We start from the raw sequence: 20,009 nt of genomic DNA on the forward strand, positions 1-20,009 counted from the left end.
ACATTAAAGCAGTGAATGATATTTCAATGAACTTAATTCTTTTGGCAAGCTCATATTGCAACTTGGTACTGGTGCTGAAGGCTGGGACTGAACAGATAAGGGGTATAAAAATCTTACAGGGGTGGGCTGCTAAAAATCAACCTTTAGACAAACCATTGGTCTCCTACTGTGGTAATAGTTTTGTCTATTTCAGATGTGGCTTCCAAGTACTTGCATACAGTGCTAATCAAAACTGAGGCTCTTGTGGTTAGGCTTCATTTCAGGCCACTCTAATGAGCTACGATTGCCTGCGTTCTGTGCACTGTTCTGTATTTGCTTTAGCCTACTGAAAGGAAGAATAATTATTGATGGTAAAGCTGTGCCTAATCAGCTTTGAGTAAGACCAGCTCTCAGGCAAGGCTTATTTGTAGGCTTTGCTTGGAATAGTGAACGCACCTTTGCTAGGTGCCATGGGCTTAGCAGTTCCCTCCAGATGGTTTTTGAGTATCTTAGTTTCACTAAGTATTCCTTCCTCTATCCTCAAAGTAAGTGGCTTGTTATTTAATAGGGTATGATTAAACTTGCAGCAGAATGATTTCCATCATGGTTGATTTGGTTTATCATTTAATGGTGCATGAAACAGAGACATACACTTTTCATACATAGGTCATTTTTATCTCCTGGCTGTGCTGTTCAGTTCTGTGTTGAGTTGTAGTGATGTTTTTACTAACTTGTTTAATTCTTGCATGGATTGGCTTTGGTAAACATGTTGTTGTATCATGAAAGCATCTTTTGATCTCTAGCTTTCCGGTAGGGAAGAAGCTTCTAGAAGATTAAAGATTGAGATTTAATTTACTTCAAGAACTTGGGGGAAGAGGAGTGCTTTTCCCCCATCCCCATCTCTGGCAGTTCAGTTCTTCTCTAATTCCTTCACTTTGCTTCTGTCCTTGTCATAGGAACCTGTATATGCTTCTACTTACTCTCCTGTTATACCTGCTGTCCATAAATTTCATCCTTTTCTACCTATTAATCAGGTGAGCAAAAGTGCACAGTTCAAATGCTCAACAATGTCCATTAGACTCATTCTGACTTTTTTTTTTTTTTAATATAGGGATTTAACAGTCCTCTTAGTTGATTAACCAACTTAACAAAGGCTGCTTTAAAGAAACATAGCATTGTACCACTGCAGTGTGTAACCTTCCTCAGTATGTCTGCTACTGACACATTCTGCTATTGTTTCCCTTGTGACTAGTTTCCTAAAAGTTCATTATCTGTTAGACTACATGAATAAGAAATGAAATGAAGGAGGTGCTATTGCATTAATTACAATACAGAAAACTTGTCACTTGTTTATAAAAAAACCACACAAACATAGAAAATGAACAGCATGCAACTATACAACATTTATTTCAGAATAAAATGCCATGTGCCCTGTCTTCTCTGTGAGAAATGTACATATACAACTGTGAAAGTCTGAATAGTCTAATTCATTAACTGTGCAGAGCAAGCTGCTTCTGTTTAGAGGTGACTTCTAATGCTTTTCTTTTCCTATTCCATATCTGAAGGATTTTTGCCTTGGCACATACTGCCTCTATTCTCTGACTGTCCCATCTCCTTGCTTTTCTCTCTTTCTTAAGGTCTGTAGTACTAGCTTGAAAGAATCAAGCTCTCTGCTGAACGGCATCCTTGGAGATTGAAGGTGAAATGCTGTACAAACTTCCTAATAAATTAACAAAGTGAGAAGTAAGACAGAAAATTACATTCAGATCTAAGATGCGTGTTCCCAAAGCAACTTGTGGTAACAGAGTTAACTGCTTTTGCTTGGGAATAGACATCTGCTGCTGCAACAGTAAACAGTAAAACTTCATGTGAAGTTTAAGGCAAAATCATGCATACATCTTTGCAAGCTCATCAGAAATGATGGGAAGAATTTACTTTACTTAGAATTAATAGATAACAAGAATTGTGAAACAACCTGCTTTATTCAATTAGAACTACCTTATGAAGTTGTCTTTGAGCCGAAGTAGAATACCAGATCTCTATTTGAGCAAACAGCACTTGTGTCATGCAATTAGAGGTGAAAACAGTAAAGGCAGGAGTGGGCAAAGAAACAAGCTGAACACAAGAAAACAAGGAGAACTGAGTGGAAAGTCTTGATAGGTCTATCAAGATAGGTCATGATACATCTGCAAGCCTACTTCTGCTTTATTGCCTTACCTCCCAGATGTGTGGCTGTAGTTCTACAAGCCGTGCACTGTGTTCTCCATTCCCCTCTGAACACAGCACATAGGATGTGTCAGGAGCATTCTGGCTTGCATGAGTAATGGAATGAATGCATAGGATGGTGGTTCACTGCTACAGCAGAGGATTATGATTATGGTAGAGATTACTGTAACTATGTTAAAATATTTTGCTACTGACATGTACCATTCCCAAGTTCACTTTCAGGCCAGTTTCTGAGGATTATCTTCTACTCTGAACTTTTTAATTAAAAAGTAGGTTTGGCGCTATCAACTGAAAATCACTGGGTTTGTCTCCTCTCTTTAAGTTTTAGACTCACTACAATTTTATTACTGTTTGACTTGAGACAACCTATTCATTCTGTTGTGAGAGTTCACTCACTCTATATATTGAGTACGTAAATTTATCTCCTAACTTAATAACCCTGATATCCCTGCAGTCATCAGGGGAGAGAGGAGGTCCTTCAATGGCTGCTCATCTCAGCTACCCTAAAAGAGGAACAGTTGCCCCTAAACTGGAGAAATTATCTGTGTTGTAAAGCAGATACTTTTTGGAATACCTCTTTAAATAGTTCATGACACTGGGTTTAAGTGGACCCTCACTTTGAAAAATCAATTTTTAGCATCCATTCTTGGTTTTAGACTCCTACAGCTAGGGGCCATCATGGTCCTCAACATAGAAAACTGTAAATTCATGTATTTCTTGCATATTTTAAAAAAAAAAAAAAAGAAAGAAAAAAGAAAAGAAAAGGCTTTTTAAAGTAAAGGAAAAAAAGCAGGCTCACAGGCCACTTCAGACCACTTTGAACTGTGACACTGTGACCTAAGGTGGTGCTACTTAGACTACAAAATCATGGGATACAAAACAGAACATTGCCTAGATCCCTTCCTTAGCCCAAATTGGTGCTACAAGTGCAGTGGAGTGCCAGTGCATGCTCTCAAGAAACGTGTTGCCTTCTAGAAGAGACTAGCATGTAGTATCATCAGCTAGCCTCACAAGCAGTGGGCAAGAAAAGCTTCCAAAGCTGTCAATGTCCCGGATAGACATGTAGATGCTAGAAATGGATGAGCTATTTCAATAACGATTCCAATATCACCATCTTCCTCCTCTCCTCAGCTTCTTGTTTATACAAGTAATAGCAGATTATACCAGCTCTTAGCTACCTGTGTATGTCATGCCTTTTTCAGTTAGTTATCTGTTCAGAACTAGTGTTCCATGGGAATTTTTTCTTCTCTTTTTCTGTATTTCTAATTGCCCTGTTTTTCCCCCCCCCCCTTTTTTTTTTTTTAATTGATTCTCTTTTCAACAGGTATTGCTCTTAGAAGCCTGATTTTCCAGTTTTTTTTTTTCTTATAGCCTGTTTAAAAATGTATGTGATTACTTCTTTTTCATGATTACCCACCCCTCTCTTCTCTCTGTGTGTTGGTGTTTTCCTGAGCTGGTTCTCGGCAGAACTGCGGGCTTTTTTTCCACCTGCATGAAATAATCTCAGACAGGTTGGGGTGATACAGATTGCTGCGTGGCTGTTTTCTGTTCAGAATATTTTTTTCTGTCAGTTAACTAGTGAGCTGCATTTTTATAGCGCCCCAAAAAAAGCTCAGAATGTCATCTGTGATTAAGTCAAATATATTAAAGAAATCAGAAGTAACTGTTAACATATTTAATCATACTTGATCTCATCAAACTTACCATTTTGATTAAGCCTGTTTTCCATAATGCCATGTGGAATGGCATTAATTATGCAACTGTGTTGTGATTCTTTATTGATTGTCTTACAGCAATCTTGCCATGATTGTCTGGAACAAAACATAGCTTATGTGGCCTGTGCTTATGTGCTTCAGTTCTGCTTTCTTCTAAATGTTGTCCCCATGTAAGGTTTTATCAATGCTATCTATTGTCCATTTTGGTTGGACAATTTTATTGTTTAAATTTTATTTAATTTGGTTGTTTGTTTGAATTTTATTTTTTAAATTAGAAAAAATGGGGACTTATGCTTGGAGCATCTCCTGTCCCACTTATTTCTTGTTGGATGCCAGTTCTGACCTTTTTTGTATTTTCACTTGATTTTAGGGTTTTGTCATTTGTCTGAAAGAAGAGACATCAATGAAAACAGAGATGTATCTTTCAGTACAAATTAGAACGGGCTCTTTATTTTACCAAAAGGTCACATTTATGCATTTGAGATCTTTATTTTATATCTTCATGTAGTTATTTATTTCTCCACTTGGAACTAAAACTTGCACTTTAAAGACTGACAAGTTTTGTATTTCTCACAATATTTTCCCCCCAGGCAGAATGTGGTTTAGCCAACTCACTTCTTTGGGAATGCTGCCCTTTGGCAATTGTGAAAGCTTTTTAAACTGCTACTAATTACCATGTGTGCATGTTATGAAATTTCTATGGACAATTCTGTTGGCTTATACTAGTTTTCCAGCTGGAGAAAATTGTTTGTCCTTTTAGGCACCGCATATGCTTTTGATTTTCATCAGCACCATTATGAGAAGGTACATGGCCTAGGTATGGCTTACTGTCTATTCAGCTTAGCATTGCTTTTCGGTTCATTAATAAAGGAAGATGGGAGTCTTTTTGCATTAGGGAGAGTCCTGACACGAAATTACTCTGAAGCCTGTGTAGTACACAACCCGTCTGACTTATAGGAAATCCAGGGATGTTTTGCCCGAAGGAATAATGTGAAATCTTATATTGAAAGAAAGTTTGTTTATGCTGTTGGAGCTACGTGCTCTTTTGTTCTTTGACACTGCTCTAGAGTTGGTCATGATCTTTCTTACAGTTTGTGTGTGCAGTGATTAATGAAAATGCATTCTGGGTTTGTGCCTTCAGAATGTCCAGTGGCTCTGCACACTTTGAAACTTAATGTATTCTCTGGAGATGAAATTAAAATTAAGCCTCCTATTGTTAGAGGCTGGGGAAAAACCCAACATGTAAAAGAATCCATGTGATTACATCTTCTTGTCTTCCTTGCTTCCCCACATGCTGTAATCTAAAACTTATTCATATTTGCTAAGTGAAAAGTACTTGTTTTGTGTATGAAATTTCACTTGTCGTTTCATTCGGGATATATTAATTTCCTGCTCAGATCTTTGGTAGTGTGTTACTGTCATTTTCTTTTACTAGCTGCTCATCCCATAGGTGGCTGTGCTTCCAGCATTGGAATGGGAAAAGATTCAGGAAAGCAAGTAGACATTGCTTTCACTGTTTCTGTTGAAAGTATTTAGAGGCTTTTATGGAAGAGGAGGAAATACTTGAGTAGACTTCCATTTTGTTATTACTATGGAACAATTTGGAGGTGTTTTACTCTGGTTATCGTGACTCTGCAGTTGTAGTGTGATTGTGTTCCCTTGATAAATTGGGAGCAAACATTACTGCAGAAGGCTGCGGAGTTGCATGGATCTAAAAGGAAGGACTGGAGAGTTTGCCCGTGCTAGTCCTTGTACAACCATTGCACTTGTCTTTATTCTTCTGACTGATACATGTTATTAATAGTACATGCTGAAATCTTATTTCACTGCATCTCCTGTAGTCAGAATAGTTCTTACATAGTTCTATGCAGAGTAGTAACCCTCGACTGATTTCTTCAGTGCTGTTGATTTAAAGAAAATAAATAAGATCAACTAGGTTTATATCCCTTCCTTGCATCTTGACCCCATGAAGAGAGCTTACCTCATATTCACAAGCTTTTGGATTACTATTAATTTAAAATTCTTTGTAGTTAGAAGTGTGTGCTGTGCTAAAGCACTGGCTTTTAATTTTCATGTGATTTTCAGTTCTTAAGTTAACTTGTGAAGAAAAATGTCAAAGAGCACACAACTTGGAAGTAATTCCAGTACTGACAGCCCCATGCACTAAAAAAAACTTTCATACTTGATTTCCATGCAGAATAATCCTGAAATGTTGCTATATTTTTAAGCTTAGTGCATTGAAGCAATATTTCTTTAGCCAAACCTGGCTATAGCTGATTATGTAAATTCCTTCCAATTCAATGTGCCTTCATCTGTCCTTTGTATTAGGAAGCCACTAAGATGCTTAGTGCTCTTGGCTACTTTCAGTTACTCAAGCTGTTGGGAGCTACTCTCTAAAGAAGGCAAGGAAAGCTAAAGGTGACCTCCACAAAATAAGTTGGGGGATGGCAGGAGATAGAACGATCCAGTCATTGGAAGAATACTGAAAGGGGCAAGCTGACAGAGCCTACAATGAGCAGCCTCTGGAGCGATAAGACTGCTAATCCTGCCTGGAAAATTGAGTTACTTCTTCAGACATGATGAACTACTGAGGTTATATTTTCTTAATTGTTATTCCCAGCGCCCCCTGCAAATTTACACTTGAAAACGTCTGCTGAAAGTTCAATTCATGATCTCAGTAGTGTAGCAAGTAACATTTGAAGAGAAAAAGATCTGGAAGAATATCCACAGTAAGTGGTTTGTTTTGCTTATGAGGATGCCTTTGCCTTGGCTGGTAGTTTCAATAAAAAGTCAGAATGTATAGATTGAAACCTTATCTTCTCAGTGTAACGAAGCAGTGAAACAGTGAGGCTTGTCAGGGCCAGGGTCACTAAGCTGAATATGTGACTTCCCTTCAGTAGCTTGTTAGTCCTCCTGTCTCTGCAGAAGGCAGGGGACCCAGTCTTTTTCTATATCCTGATCGGTTCACTTATTTTTAAACATCCTTTTTCTCTCTGCCCCCCGAAAAAGCAGAGGATAGCAGATAATCAGGAGACTCAAATGACTATAGAAGAAAGAAAACACCTGATCACAGCTCGAGAAGAAGCCTGGAAGTCCAGGGGAAAAGGCGCAGCGAATGACTCCACGCAGTTCACTGTAGCTGGTCGAATGGTAAAAAAAGGTCAGTGATGAAATGATCCCAATATAAACAAGCCACTACTTATCTGTCTAGTCAAAATAAAGTCAGGCTAAGGTTAAGCAGAAACAGTATCCATGTTTAGCAAGAGGAGGACTGCTTATATTCAACTGAATATGGTGTCGTAAGGTCATTCTCTTGAGCTTCTTGTTGCTCTCAGTACTGATCCGTTTTGTTCTGCCCTGTTGCACTACCATCCAGTTATAACGGGGATCTGTCTGACTGGTGATCATCCATCACTTCAACATTCATGTGCTTCATCTTTTCTGTCTGATGCAATCCAAAGGGCACGGTTGGATTATCCTTTCTTATTTATTGTTTAAAAACCCAGGTGCCATTTCTGTGCAAAAGTTGTGAAATCTTGGTGTTGCTGGCTCTTTTCCCACTCTGAGGGTCACTGGGAATATGTAGGAAACACATGTTATTTTTTATGATTGCTGTTTTGGACAACAACTTGACTGAAGAAATCAGTGAACATATTTTTGCATAGAATTTGGGAGTAGAAATGACATGGGAGCAATACTGACATTTTTGGGATCTCTTGAATTCAGCTAGACTCTTTTTCCAGATGCATCAATTCTCCAGAAGTGGAAAGAAATATGTGAGGGTTATCCATGGTAGAAATGCAGCTGTTCATGCACTGGGTCTGGGAAGGTGATAGTTTTGGAAGAAGGTGCCTAAACTGATCTCTTGTAGTCAGAGAATACTAAAATCTGTGACAAGAAGCTGGCAAAATTTGTGGTGGAGGCAGTACTGCGAGAGGGAACAACTCCATTTGCAATCCAGACCATATTTTGTTGGCAAACAAACAGATTGTATTAGGAATTTCATTTATTAGCAGAGTATTTTAGCTGCTGCTTACATTGTTTTGCTTTGATAATTGACTGCCGTTTGTTTCAAGACTAACCTATTTTTTGGTGGGTCACTGAGAAAAAGTGGTCAGTTGCCCACAGACTGCTGGCTGAGATTTTATTTTAGTTTAAAAAAAAAAATAAATTGGTCTTTGGAAAGGAAAAGAAGATGATAACGTTTACCCTTAATGGGAAGTGATAAATACCCAGAAAGCATCTCTTTAGGTGCTGTGATCTGTCTTGTGGAGAAAAAAGGCATTCCTGTGACAGTGACATCAATAAAAGTAGCCCAAATGAGATTTTATGCAGATGTGTGCTATTTTTGTTGCCAAGAAGAAGAAATTATCATGATGGGTTTTTAATTTAAGGGATGATGAGAAAGCACTGCAAAATTAGATACTTGTTATATACTTGTGCACAGATGCTGTATTTTAATTGATTCTTACAGCTTGAAATTTTAAATTCTTTAATTGGAATTTGGAATCTTGACTAACACATGAAGTAGATCTTGTAGTCCTGTGGATTAAGTCTTGTTAGAACTGCTTAAGGACTGTGTCCTATGTCTTGCTGAAGGCATTACAAACTGACTTGCTGAAAAATTGAATCTCTTAGGCAGAAGGGAAAAACAGTGTTTGTGGAAAAGCTACTGCGTTATATAATAAATCTATCTTGGTTTTAGCAGTTAAGACTTGTTAGGATTTGAATTAAAGGCAGTGAAAACATAGTGTATATTCTCTCAGTACAGCGCTGGTTTATCTGATCAAAACAACTAAGGATTGAAATTTATGTGGCTCTGTAATTGTGAAAAATAGGCATTAGAGGAAGGCTTAAAGTAGCATTTCTCTCCATCACTGAAAATCTAGGCAGCAATGGTTAATAGACAGAATTATTTGATACAATATGCTTTTCCACCTAATCAAAAACACTAAATTGATAGTGTGCCATTTCTTTTACTGCGTCAGTGGATTCATATCAAAAGAACAAAGCATTCATTTTTTTCTTCTGAGTCTGAAATAAATTGTTTCATGATAATTTCTGAAAAGAAAGGAGGACAGTGCAAATTCAGTGGGTACATTGCTTTACATGGTGAGGGCATCCATTTCCACTTAAAAACAACAACACAAAAAAAACCCCTCAATCATACACATAAAACAACCATGCCCAAAAATTACTGTTTGATCTACAGACTGTATTCAAGTCAGATGCATTCTGCTAGATCTGTTAAGACTGGGTTTTGATTAAAAAGGGGACAGGAGACACCACACCAAGGTCTGGAAGGTTTCACTGCTATTTCTGTATCTTTCGAGCAAAAGAAGTTTTGTATTTCTCACACATAGCCTGAAGTAGAACTTGAGTCTAAAATGTAAACCAAGTGACGCTTCAAAAGAGCGCGCTCCGACATCCCTGATACAGCAGTTGTGGAGGCTGCAGTAGGATGAGGGACCATAGGAAATGGCAAGGCCCATCTGCTTTCCCTAAATAGCTCACCTCCTGTCATCACTGTTGGAGATGTGGAATAACATGGGATGGTGTTTTTGATATTCTCTGTTCTTCTGCAGGTCTAGCTTCTCCAAGTGCACTAACACCAGTAGCATCCCCTTATGGTAACAGGCAGAAGTCTACCACTCCAGTTACAAAGCCTTTGGAAGGTAAGGAATAGACATGGCTGAAACAAGTCCAGGATTTCTTTTTTTTTTTAAACTTCCTATCACTAAACAAGTTCTGCTTTCTGTTTTGCTTAGAAATTGAAGCTAGGCCTGATATGCAATTGGAATCAGATATGAAGCTTGACAAGCTGGAGTCGTTCTTGGGAAGGCTGAATAACAAAGGTCAGTAGTTACCAAAGAAGGCAATGTGTTCATTCTGACTTCACTAAATCACTTAAAGGACTTCTAGTACTTACAATGTTACGTTACATATATACAGCAAAATAAATCACAACTGAAAAAAAAAAAATAGCAAACCAAAAACCACCCTATATTATTCCTCCACACATGATGTACACATTCTTGTTGTGAGCAAAATTCTTTAAATCCATGTGCTCAGCTCATCCTGGACCATACTGAAGGTATGCAAAGAGACAACTTTAATGTTGTTGAACTTACTGATCTTATTTGAACTGTGCTCAAGCACAGTTATTCACTTTCCTACTTTTTTGAACACAAGCTTTCTGTACAGGTTGGCCATACAGGAAGCTATGTACAGCTCTCTGACTGTTTCCATCTCATATATTAGTCTTCAGTGTTGTAAAGACAAAAATTCTTTTGTAAGTGGTAGAGTCTCAAATAGCAAAAATAAATGTATTCACATTCCATCAGCAGAGCAGTAGCACAGTGGAATGATTGCTTTTGACTCAATAATCTCAAGAAGTGATTTTATACTTGCGGCTCCAGCAGATCTTTGGAAGGGAAGAAGTTATTTGGTTGGAGGCAGGACAGAATATACAAGACCATAAAATGCACGTATCCTACCAAAATAACTCATTTTTAATAGTGCCTAATTTTGTTTTGGCCATATTTCCCAACCATTTTTTAACGGGGATTATTGTATATGAGTAACAGGTATGCTCCTTTTTAGTCATTTATTTTCCAAGAGACACTTCTATTGTGTTTCCTTCAAATTCCATTCAGTCAATGAGAACCAAACTAAAACCACAGCAAGTCATATTTACCTCTTATTGAGTTAGAATCTAGCGTGATTATTTATTGGATGGGCTGGGTTTTTTTTGTTTTTTTTTTTTTCCTACAGTTGCTGGAATGCAAGAGACAGTGCTGACAGTTACAGGAAAATCTGTGAAAGAAGTGATGAAGTTGGATGATGATGAAACATTTTCCAAATTTTACCGCCATGTGGATTTCCCTTCCTCCTCAGTGCCTTTGGACCTTGATGAGGACTTTGATGCCATCTTTGATCCTTATGCACCAAAGTAAGAATTACTCTTTTCACTGCTTGTAATGCAGAAATAGGAATGGTGGTCGAAATGTTCGGCTTTAAGTTATCTTGTAGACAGTGTTATACTGGGCATGTCTGTTTCTACTACACTTTTCTAAATCCAGCCTTCTGCCTGGATCAGTGAACTAATTCTGGTTTCCTCACAAATGTCATACCCCAAATCAAGCAAATCTCTTGTCATTAAACTCTTACAATTTATCAATTATCAACTGATAATTTTAAACGCTGCTTGTTTTTTTTCAGGTTAATATCCTCTGTAGCAGAGCACAAACGTGCAGTGAGGCCTATGCGCAGGGTTCAGTCCTCCAGAAACCCCCTGAAAATGCTGGCAGCAAGAGAAGATATTCTTCATGAGTACACTGAACAAAGACTGAATGTTGCCTTCATGGAGTCAAAGCGAATGAAAGTAGAAAAAAGTAAGTTAAGGTGGTTTGTGGAAGCCACTGTCTTGCTAATTTAAATAAAACCAAAACTAAACAAAAAGCAAAAACCACAACTGAAAGAATAGAATATATTCTCCAAAAGACAACAGATTGGTTAAGGTATAAGACTGAACGTAGATTGGCCGAGGAGGCTTGGAAAAAAGAGTTCACTTGACTTCTTCAGGGAACGCTACCTGCAGCCTCTTCCTCTGTGTATTTATTTATTGTTAGCACTCACCTTGTGCAGAGGTAGAGCAGTTGTACTTGCAGGTAAGGACAGGAGATTAAGCAAAGCAAATCTAGCAATATGCTACAGGGGCTGGAGGGAGCTGGGAAAAATAGGTAAATGTTTAGGAGTACTAGCCTCAGTTTTGAGTCCTTGGTTTTTCTCAACCTGAAACTAGCCAGGTTAATTTCTATAAAGAATCTGTGCTCTGTAGCAGGGCTTTGTTTTTTGCTTATGACGATGCTTTCTCCTGATAACCAGACTTGACAGCAACACAAATCACTCTAAAATTTGCTCAAACGTTAGTCAAGCCACTTCTAACATTTGGGGTATAAGTTTTTCTTTATTATGTTTGAATAAAGGGAGGTTATCTCTTAAGTATTGATGAAAGACTAATTGTGTGTCTAATATTTTATTGCATTTGATGGGAAGCATTTCCATGAATTATAAATTCATACATTGCTTTGTCTTTGGTAGAGAAATAAGCAAAAGCAGCAAAGCATTTAAGGCTTGAACTGTACAATAAAAAATGAATAGGACTTTGAAATGCAGATTGCTGTTGTATCACACCGGCTGAGACGAATCTGAAGTGAATTTCAGTTCATTAGCGTTGACTACTTGGGTCTCTTTCATAATTAATCATGCTTATGGCATTGAGGATCTACACAATACTTCATAACATACCAGATACTACTAACACTGGTGTGTCTACTGAAGTTTATAATTCCAATGCAAATTGGTTAGTCTGTGATGATATCTAGAAACTTAGGTACTAGTGAACCCACAAAGCTTTTAGGGTAGCAATTAATCTAAGTTCAGCCTGCTTTTGCTGTTCTGTTGAGGAAGGGAAAATCGCAAACATTTGAGGAAACATTTTTTTAATGCAATAATTGAAGTTATTTGAATATAATTTATCTTCATTTGCATGTGTTTTTTATCCAACTTTGTTTTGTTTTGTTTGTTTTTTAACATACAAGTGTCTGCAAACTCAAATTTCTCAGAAGTAGCACTTGCTGGTTTGGCAAGCAAGGAGAACTTCAGCAACGTTAGTCTGCGGAGTGTTAACCTAACAGAGCAAAATTCTAACAACAGTGCTGTGCCATACAAGAAGTTAATGCTGCTGCAAATTAAAGGTATGCTAGAACTGCATTCATTGTCTGTATATATTAAGCTGATTGCAGTAGGTGGGAGTTGCTGTTATGGCTGGATGCTTAGTTTCTAGGAGGTGCGCAGCTCAAGATTTATGCCTAAAAGCTGAGAATAGTGAGAACTGTGCAACAAATGAAAACCCTGTCAAATAGGTTTGCATTTTCATCACTGATGTGTGTTTTCTAAGGAGAAAACAGAATGTTTCAGGAATTGTAGCCTTCTCCTTTGGAAGTTTTTGAACTGTCTTCTAGTTCTTTTAGCGTTTAGCATAGCTTGGAAATGCCTTGATGGTGTTCTTGCTCCACTTCCTTCCACTTCCTCCACATGCAGAAGAAGTCGAGCAGAGCAGGCAGGCAACTGGCATGGCTGAGCAAGGACCTGCAGCTTAAACTGGGGGAAAACAGAGGAATGTACTACGAGTAGAAGCAAGGCTGTGTAGTCTGGGAGGAATATAGGGATGTTGTCTGCATGTATAGAGAGATAAGATCAGGAAAGCCAAGGCATGGATGGAGCTGAACTTGGCAAGGGATGTGAAAAGTAACACAAAGGGGTCCTACGTAAACTGGAGGAGACAGACCAAGGAGAGTGTTCCCCCTCTGATAAATGAGGATGGAGAACTGGCTTCCTCAGACATGGAAAAAACTGAGGTGCTCAATAAGTGCTTTCCCTCAGTCTTCACTGGTGATCAGGCTCCCCATGTTTGCCAGGACCCTGAAGCCCTAGGTGTGGGTCAGAGGAGCAGACTCCATCCCAACAGTGGAACCTCCTTATGAAACTGAATGTATATAAATCCATGGGGCCAGAAATGCATCCGAGGGTTCTGAGAGAAGTGGCTGATGTGGTTGCTGAGCCACTCTCCAGCATATTTGAAAAATCATGTTACTCCCATTATTTAGAAAGAGAGAAAGGAAGACCCAGGGATCTACAGCCTGGTGAGCCTCACCTCTGTGCCTGGGAAGATCATGGAGCAGATCCTCATGGTTACCATGTTAAGGCACATCCAGTGATACAAGATGGCCAGCATGGCTTCACTAAGGGAAGATCTTGCCTGACCAATCTGATGGCCTTCTATGATGGAGTTATAGCATTGGTGAATGGGAGAATGGTGGTGGATGTCATCTACCTGAACTTCTGTAAAGGCTTTGACATGGTCCCTCACCACATCTTTCTCTCTAAATTGGAGATGAATGGATTTGAAGGATGGACTGTTTGATGGATTAAGAACTGGTTGGCTGTTTGCAACCAAAGGGTTGTGATCAATGCTTCTGTGTCTGGGTGGAGGCCAGTCATGAATGGTGCCCCCAAGGATCAGTCTTGGGACCGGTATTCTTCAGCATTTTAATCAGTGGCATAGATGATGGCATCAAGTGCACCCTCAGCAAGTTTGCAAATGGCACCAAGCTGAGCAGTGCAGTTGATACATTGGAAGGAAGGGAAGCCATCCACAGGGACCTGGACAGGCTGGTGAAGTGGGCCTGTGTGAACCTAATGAGGTTCAACAAGGCCAAGTGCAGGGTCTTGACCTTCGTCTGGGGCAGTCCTAGGTATTTATATAGACTGGGGGAAGAACTACTTGTGAGCAGCCCTGTGGAGAAGGATCTGGGGGTCCTGGTGGACGAGAAGCTGGACATGAGCCAGCAGTGTGCACTTGCAGCCCAGAAGGCCAACTGTGTTCTGGGCTGCATTAAAAAAGGGGTGGCCAGCAGGGAGAGGGAGGTGATTGTCCCCCTCTACTCAGCTCTTGTGAGGCCCCATCTGCAGTACTTCATCCAGAGCCCCCAGTACAGGAAGGACGTGGAGCTCTTGGAATGTGTCCTGAGGAGGGGCACTAAGATGATCAGAGCACTGAAGCACCTCTCCTGTGAGGAAAGGTTGAGAGAACTGGGCTTGTTTAGCTTGGAGAAGAGAAGGCTCCAAGGGAGACGTCATTGTGGCCTTCCAAAACTTGAAGGGAGCATATAAACAGGAGGGGAAATTACTGTTTACATGGGTTGATAGTGACAGGAAAAGGGGGAATGGTTTTAAACTGAGACAAGGGAGATTTAGGTTAGATATTAGGAGGAAGTTTTTCACACACAGAGTGATGACACACTAGAACAGGTTGCCCAGGGAGGTTGTGGATGCCCCATCCCTGGAGGCATTCAAGGCCAGGCTGGATGTGGCTCTGGGCAGCCTGGTCTGGTGGCTGGTGACCCTGCACATAGCAGGGGGTTGAAACTAGATGAGCATTGTGGTCCTTTACAACTCAGGCCACTCTATGATTCCATATCATAGTAATGTATCTGATTCTTCAAAATAATAGCTACTTGGGCAAAAACTCATAAAACTTTTTACTGACTACAGACTGTGCCTTGCCTTCTTGAGTGCATATAAGTGATTTTAGAATTTGGCTGTTTCTCTGCCATCTAGTTAATTGATTTTTTTCCAGAAGGACATGAAGTTGTTAAAGCAAGAATGGGAAATAATAGACATACTAGTTGATAGGAGGCAACAAATTTTGCTTCCTGTAAGTAAATCCTACTTCCACCATTATATTCTTTCATTCTTATTTAACAGACTTTTTCCATGTATTTTGCTAACTGTGTGGGCATTGTTTGTCTTTCATTCAAAATGATCAGATCTTGGCATTTGATGGCGGTATTCATGAGAATATAATTAGCTTTGGTTTATCTTTAGGAAGAAGACATGTTCAAACAAGATTAGTTGAACCAAGGGCCTCATCACTGAACAGTGGAGACTGTTTCCTATTGTTAACTCCCCATCTCTGTTTCTTATGGGTAGGAGAGTTTGCAAATGTCATAGAAAAAGCAAAGGTTAGTACTAGTTCCTTTTCTTTTTTTTTTTTTTTTTTTTTTTTTAGAACTGTCACAGCATAAACCTCTTTGACGTAACTGAGCCTTGGTGCCACTTGTCTTGTAAGGTTGTATGCAGCTGAAAGTCAGCAACGGGTAGATATGCAAGTTTCCTGCAAATATGTGTTAGCACTGTGCACTGAATGAAAGCTGACGTAGACATGTGTTAGTTGCAAATCTGTGAGAGAAAAGAGGATATCCTCAGGAAATGGATTTGCACGCAAACTAAAAATAGTCTGTATTGCAGGATGTCCTTTTTATTCCTATTCTTGTTAAGATCAAGCCTTGTTTCAAGGCGAATGAAAAAATGAATGTATTTCTGTAACTTTTTCTCTAGTATCTGTTTATTTGGTGTATCTCTTATTTGGTGCTTTTGCCTTCTCTCTGAATGCCATATGCACAAGTATGCTTAAGACTTACACAAACCTGTCAATCTTTTAGGCTTCAGAACTTGCAACTTTGATTCAGACAAAGAGGGAACTTGGCTGTAGAGCTTCTTATATACAGACTATAGAAGAAGGAATAAACACCCATACCCATGCAGCCAAAGACTTCTGGAAACTCCTCGGTGGCCAAGCAAATTACCAGTGTAAGCATTCTCATGTTTACATTATGTCATGTTTTATCACAGTAAAATAATTGAGTTGGTTTTCTCTAAAAAAATAATAATAATTATATTGGACAATCTTTTCCTTAAGCTGCTGGAAGACCTGAAGAGGATGAAATGTATGAAGCTGCCATAATAGAAACTAATTGCATTTACCGTCTTGTAGAAGATAAACTCATTCCTGAAGATGACTACTGGGGAAAGATGCCAAAATGTACCCTGCTACAACCAAAAGAGGTATTGTGCCACTTACTGCTACTGTGGTAATTGCAGGAACAGACAGCTGATATGACTGCAAATGCTCATGGAGATGTCCACTGAAAATGGGCTCCTCTGTGTTTGGGAAAAGCTTCTGAATATACTGTTGTCTAGAGCTTGCTGCAAGTCTTCAAAAATCTGATCATATCTTTAAAGTGAAATACTGTTCTAGGAAATGTTAATCTTTTAGGCAGCAGTGGCTCTTCTCACTCTGAAGTCATGAAGTACAAAACAAGTAGCATTTTATTGAATGTACTGACATTGCTGCCTATTGGCTGGTCCAGTTACCTGGGCTGTATCAGCATTCCCCTGTTGGAGGAAAAGTATAGGTGTAAACCTCAGGGAAAGTTGCTGTAGTCAGATAGCATTTGGTCATAGAACAGAATCAGTTCTTGCATAGCCATAGCTCTCTGGTCTGCTAGCAACTTAGCTACCACCTAAGGATACACCTCTTAGCATCCCCAATACTTAGTTCCAGTCATTCTTCATTTCTAACTGCCATGGTGTATACCATGGCCTTATTTTCATTATAATGGTAGCTGTTAGTATCACTGTCAGTACTCTGATATTTGGAGGAGCTTGAGTTAAACACACTGTCAGCTTGTGGCACCAGGAAACTGGAGGATCAGGGCATTACCTAACTTGATGGTGTGTTACTGAAATGATTTTTTGGGTTTGTTTTTTTCTATTTGTTATTCAGGTGCTCGTATTTGATTTTGGCAGTGAAGTGTATGTCTGGCATGGAAAGGAAGTTACTTTAGCACAAAGAAAAGTAGCATTCCAGCTGGCAAAACACTTGTGGAATGGCACCTTCGACTACTCAAATTGTGACATAAATCCTCTGGACCCAGGAGAATGCAATCCCCTCATACCCAGGTACCAAAATTCAAGTTTAGTCTTATTTCAGAAACATTGGTTTCTTTCCCTTCTTTCAGTGTTAAATTTGATTCTTTTTCTTATATTGCCTTGTACAGAAAGGGACAAGGACGTCCAGATTGGGCTGTGTTTGGCAGGCTCACAGAACATAATGAGACCATACTGTTCAAAGAAAAATTCCTTGATTGGACAGAGCTGAAGAAACTCAATGAGAAGAATTCTAGTGAATCCCTTCACCAGAAGGTGCATTTAATAAGCATGCTAGGTATTTCAAACTAGATGGCCTAGCTGGGATGGAAGCCAGGGAAGCTTGTTCTTAAGAATGCAGAGCACTTTCTTTATCTTGCGGGCTCTGACCTGAGGGTCAGAACATCACCAGCTATAGTGTGAAGCCACAGAAGTGTTTTTTATTAGTGCTGAGCAAGTCAGTGAAGACTGACAAGGTGGCTTTGACAAGGCATCAGGTGATGACAAGATAGAAAGCAATGAAATATGCAGGAGTCAAAATATTCAGTGGAGCTGTGTAGTACGGGAAGGGGGGAAAGGCTATGCTCAAAGAAATCTGTTCTGTGTTTTCTCGCAGGAAGAATCCAAATCTGATTCTAAACCATATGATGTCATGCTAATGGTGCCTGTGCCTCAAACTGCTGTAGGCACAGTTCTGGATGGAATGAATATTGGCCGGGGCTATGGACTTGTAGAAGGAGAAGATGGGAGGCAGTTTGAAATTATCACTGCGTCTGTGGATGTCTGGCACATCCTGGAGTTTGATTATAGTAGACTGCCTAAACAAAGCATAGGACAGTTCCATGAGGGAGACACATACGTGGTGAAGTGGAAGTACATGGTGAGCACTACAGGTTAGTGAACAATTCCGTTTCATCCTGCTGAAACACTGATAAGTGCAGATAAAACAGTTCCTGTTAGTGCTGAGATCCAGCACTATGTGAAACTATTGTAAAGGTTAGAAATGCTAATTTAGTCTTCCTAGGCCTTGAAGTAAGAAAAAAAAAACACACACAAAAACAGTAGTTATTTTTCATACCTGAAATGCAGTACTGTGTATCTCTGCTTTTGCCCAACAGTGGTTGTACACATTCACAAGACAGCTCAATTAAGTCAGAACTGTGCCCACAGCTTAGCACCAAAATAACTAGGCATCTGGATATGGGAGAGGTAGGCTTAGCAACCAGGAAAGCCTTTGTTGGGTAATGGAGAACAGCAACAATGACAGGAAGAGTCCTTGCCAACTGAATGCCCTTACTGTCATTTTTGCTGGAAACCCTTTTCTATGGGTTTCAGGCTCAAATAAACAATTTTGACTGTGTTCTGACAAAGTGCCTGACAGCAGCAGGTAAATGTTGAAAATCAGCTCGGTGTGCTCATTGGAACTCTCCCTTTTGGCACTAAAATAATAAGTGCCATTTGTGATCAGTAAAATAGAAATAATCTAAAAAAGGATTGCTCTGAGTACGAAAACATCAAAGCTAGTTGAAAGCAGTAAAACAGCTATACAGCCTCAGGCTTACAGCCAAAAAACGTAGGAAGGTCTTTTTCAGCATTACTGACTTCTGATACTGGTGAATCCAAGAAAAACACAAAAGCCTGTAAGCTGTGGGAGAAGTGTATAACACTACTATTGAATTGTAAACAGTCTCTTAATCCAAAGGGCTGGAAATATATTCCATCAGTCCAAAAAAGAATACGTTTTTGTGTAGGAGGCAGTACTTTTATGGGCTGAATGCACAGTTCCGAGTGAAACCATACATTTTAGATACGACTAGTAGCTTGAATATTCTCAATTTAAAAAATAAAACCAGGATACTGTCTCTTAAGTATTTGAATTGGATTCTGGTCAGCACATTTTTAGGAATCTGGTTGAAAGCTCTTGGTTTTGAATTAATTATATGTTATCTACTATTCACCAGTAAGAATAAAATATTTCATAACTGGTTTTATTGTTGAACTTCACTTACTCTACACATCATTTTAAAAAGCTTACCAAATAGTTCTCTTATATGACTGCAAAATACTTCTTTGGTTTCTTTTGTTCTGTAGTTTTCCTTTACCAAGAAAGTTTTCTTTTATGCCTGTAGCTTTCTCAACTGTTGCTATTTCCAGTATTGCTCAGCAGCCAGCTCTTTTGCTGCCAAAGAACAGTGTGTAATGTGGAAAATGAGCCATAAAGCACTCTTCTGATAACTTGATGGGACATACCATTTCACATGCTAATTTGCTCAAGTGCTTGTTAGTGATTTTGTTCCAGGTACTACTACTTCTTTCTATATGCTCTCTCTTTTTGGTTTATGTGAGCATCTCTGCACTTGGGCTTACATCCACCCAGTGAGGTAATACCAGCTTTGCATAAGAGCATGCTGGCTTGGTGGCCTGATGTTCCTCCAATTGGTTGTTTCATCTTTCCTGTTCTGGCCAGGGTAGCGCTGAGCTGCCAGATGAGATTAAACCACGTGCTGCTTAAACCTGCAGACAACGTACTTTCTTCAGCATGTGCTTTCTGTTTTGCAGTTGGAAGCAGACAAAAAGGAGAGCAACAAGTAAGAGCGGTTGGAAAAGAGAAATGTGTGTATTTCTTTTGGCAAGGAAGGCACTCCACAGTGAGTGAGAAAGGGACATCGGCACTGATGACAGTGGAACTTGATGAGGAGCGAGGAGCACAGGTGAGCTTCCTGCAGATCTTGGTGGCTGGCAAGAGCTGCCAGC

General features: G+C 39.4%; 1 protein-coding gene across 10 annotated transcripts in view; it reads left to right on the forward strand.

Moving 5' to 3' along the window:
* The window catches only part of SVIL (supervillin), a 103,190-nt gene that overhangs the window by 71,592 nt on the left and 11,589 nt on the right, over positions 1-20,009 (forward strand). For 8 of the 10 annotated variants that reach the window (XM_042816488.1, XM_042816490.1, XM_042816491.1 and 5 more), the window contains 13 exons: positions 6,930-7,080; positions 9,506-9,595; positions 9,689-9,775; positions 10,695-10,872; positions 11,142-11,314; positions 12,524-12,679; positions 15,372-15,508; positions 15,989-16,136; positions 16,246-16,391; positions 17,113-17,288; positions 17,387-17,531; positions 17,872-18,148; positions 19,815-19,966. In XM_042816488.1, the coding sequence (XP_042672422.1) occupies positions 6,930-7,080; positions 9,506-9,595; positions 9,689-9,775; positions 10,695-10,872; positions 11,142-11,314; positions 12,524-12,679; positions 15,372-15,508; positions 15,989-16,136; positions 16,246-16,391; positions 17,113-17,288; positions 17,387-17,531; positions 17,872-18,148; positions 19,815-19,966 (2,016 nt within the window). The remainder of the gene's footprint in view (positions 1-6,929; positions 7,081-9,505; positions 9,596-9,688; positions 9,776-10,694; positions 10,873-11,141; positions 11,315-12,523; positions 12,680-15,371; positions 15,509-15,988; positions 16,137-16,245; positions 16,392-17,112; positions 17,289-17,386; positions 17,532-17,871; positions 18,149-19,814; positions 19,967-20,009) is intronic. The other 2 variants (XM_042816489.1, XM_042816498.1) reach the window with 1 other exon arrangement.

Source organism: Centrocercus urophasianus, unplaced genomic scaffold, assembly GCF_019232065.1.
Source record: "Centrocercus urophasianus isolate 14NV4802_14NV808 unplaced genomic scaffold, USGS_Curo_1.0 seq_16, whole genome shotgun sequence".
Classification (NCBI taxonomy): domain Eukaryota; kingdom Metazoa; phylum Chordata; class Aves; order Galliformes; family Phasianidae; genus Centrocercus; species Centrocercus urophasianus.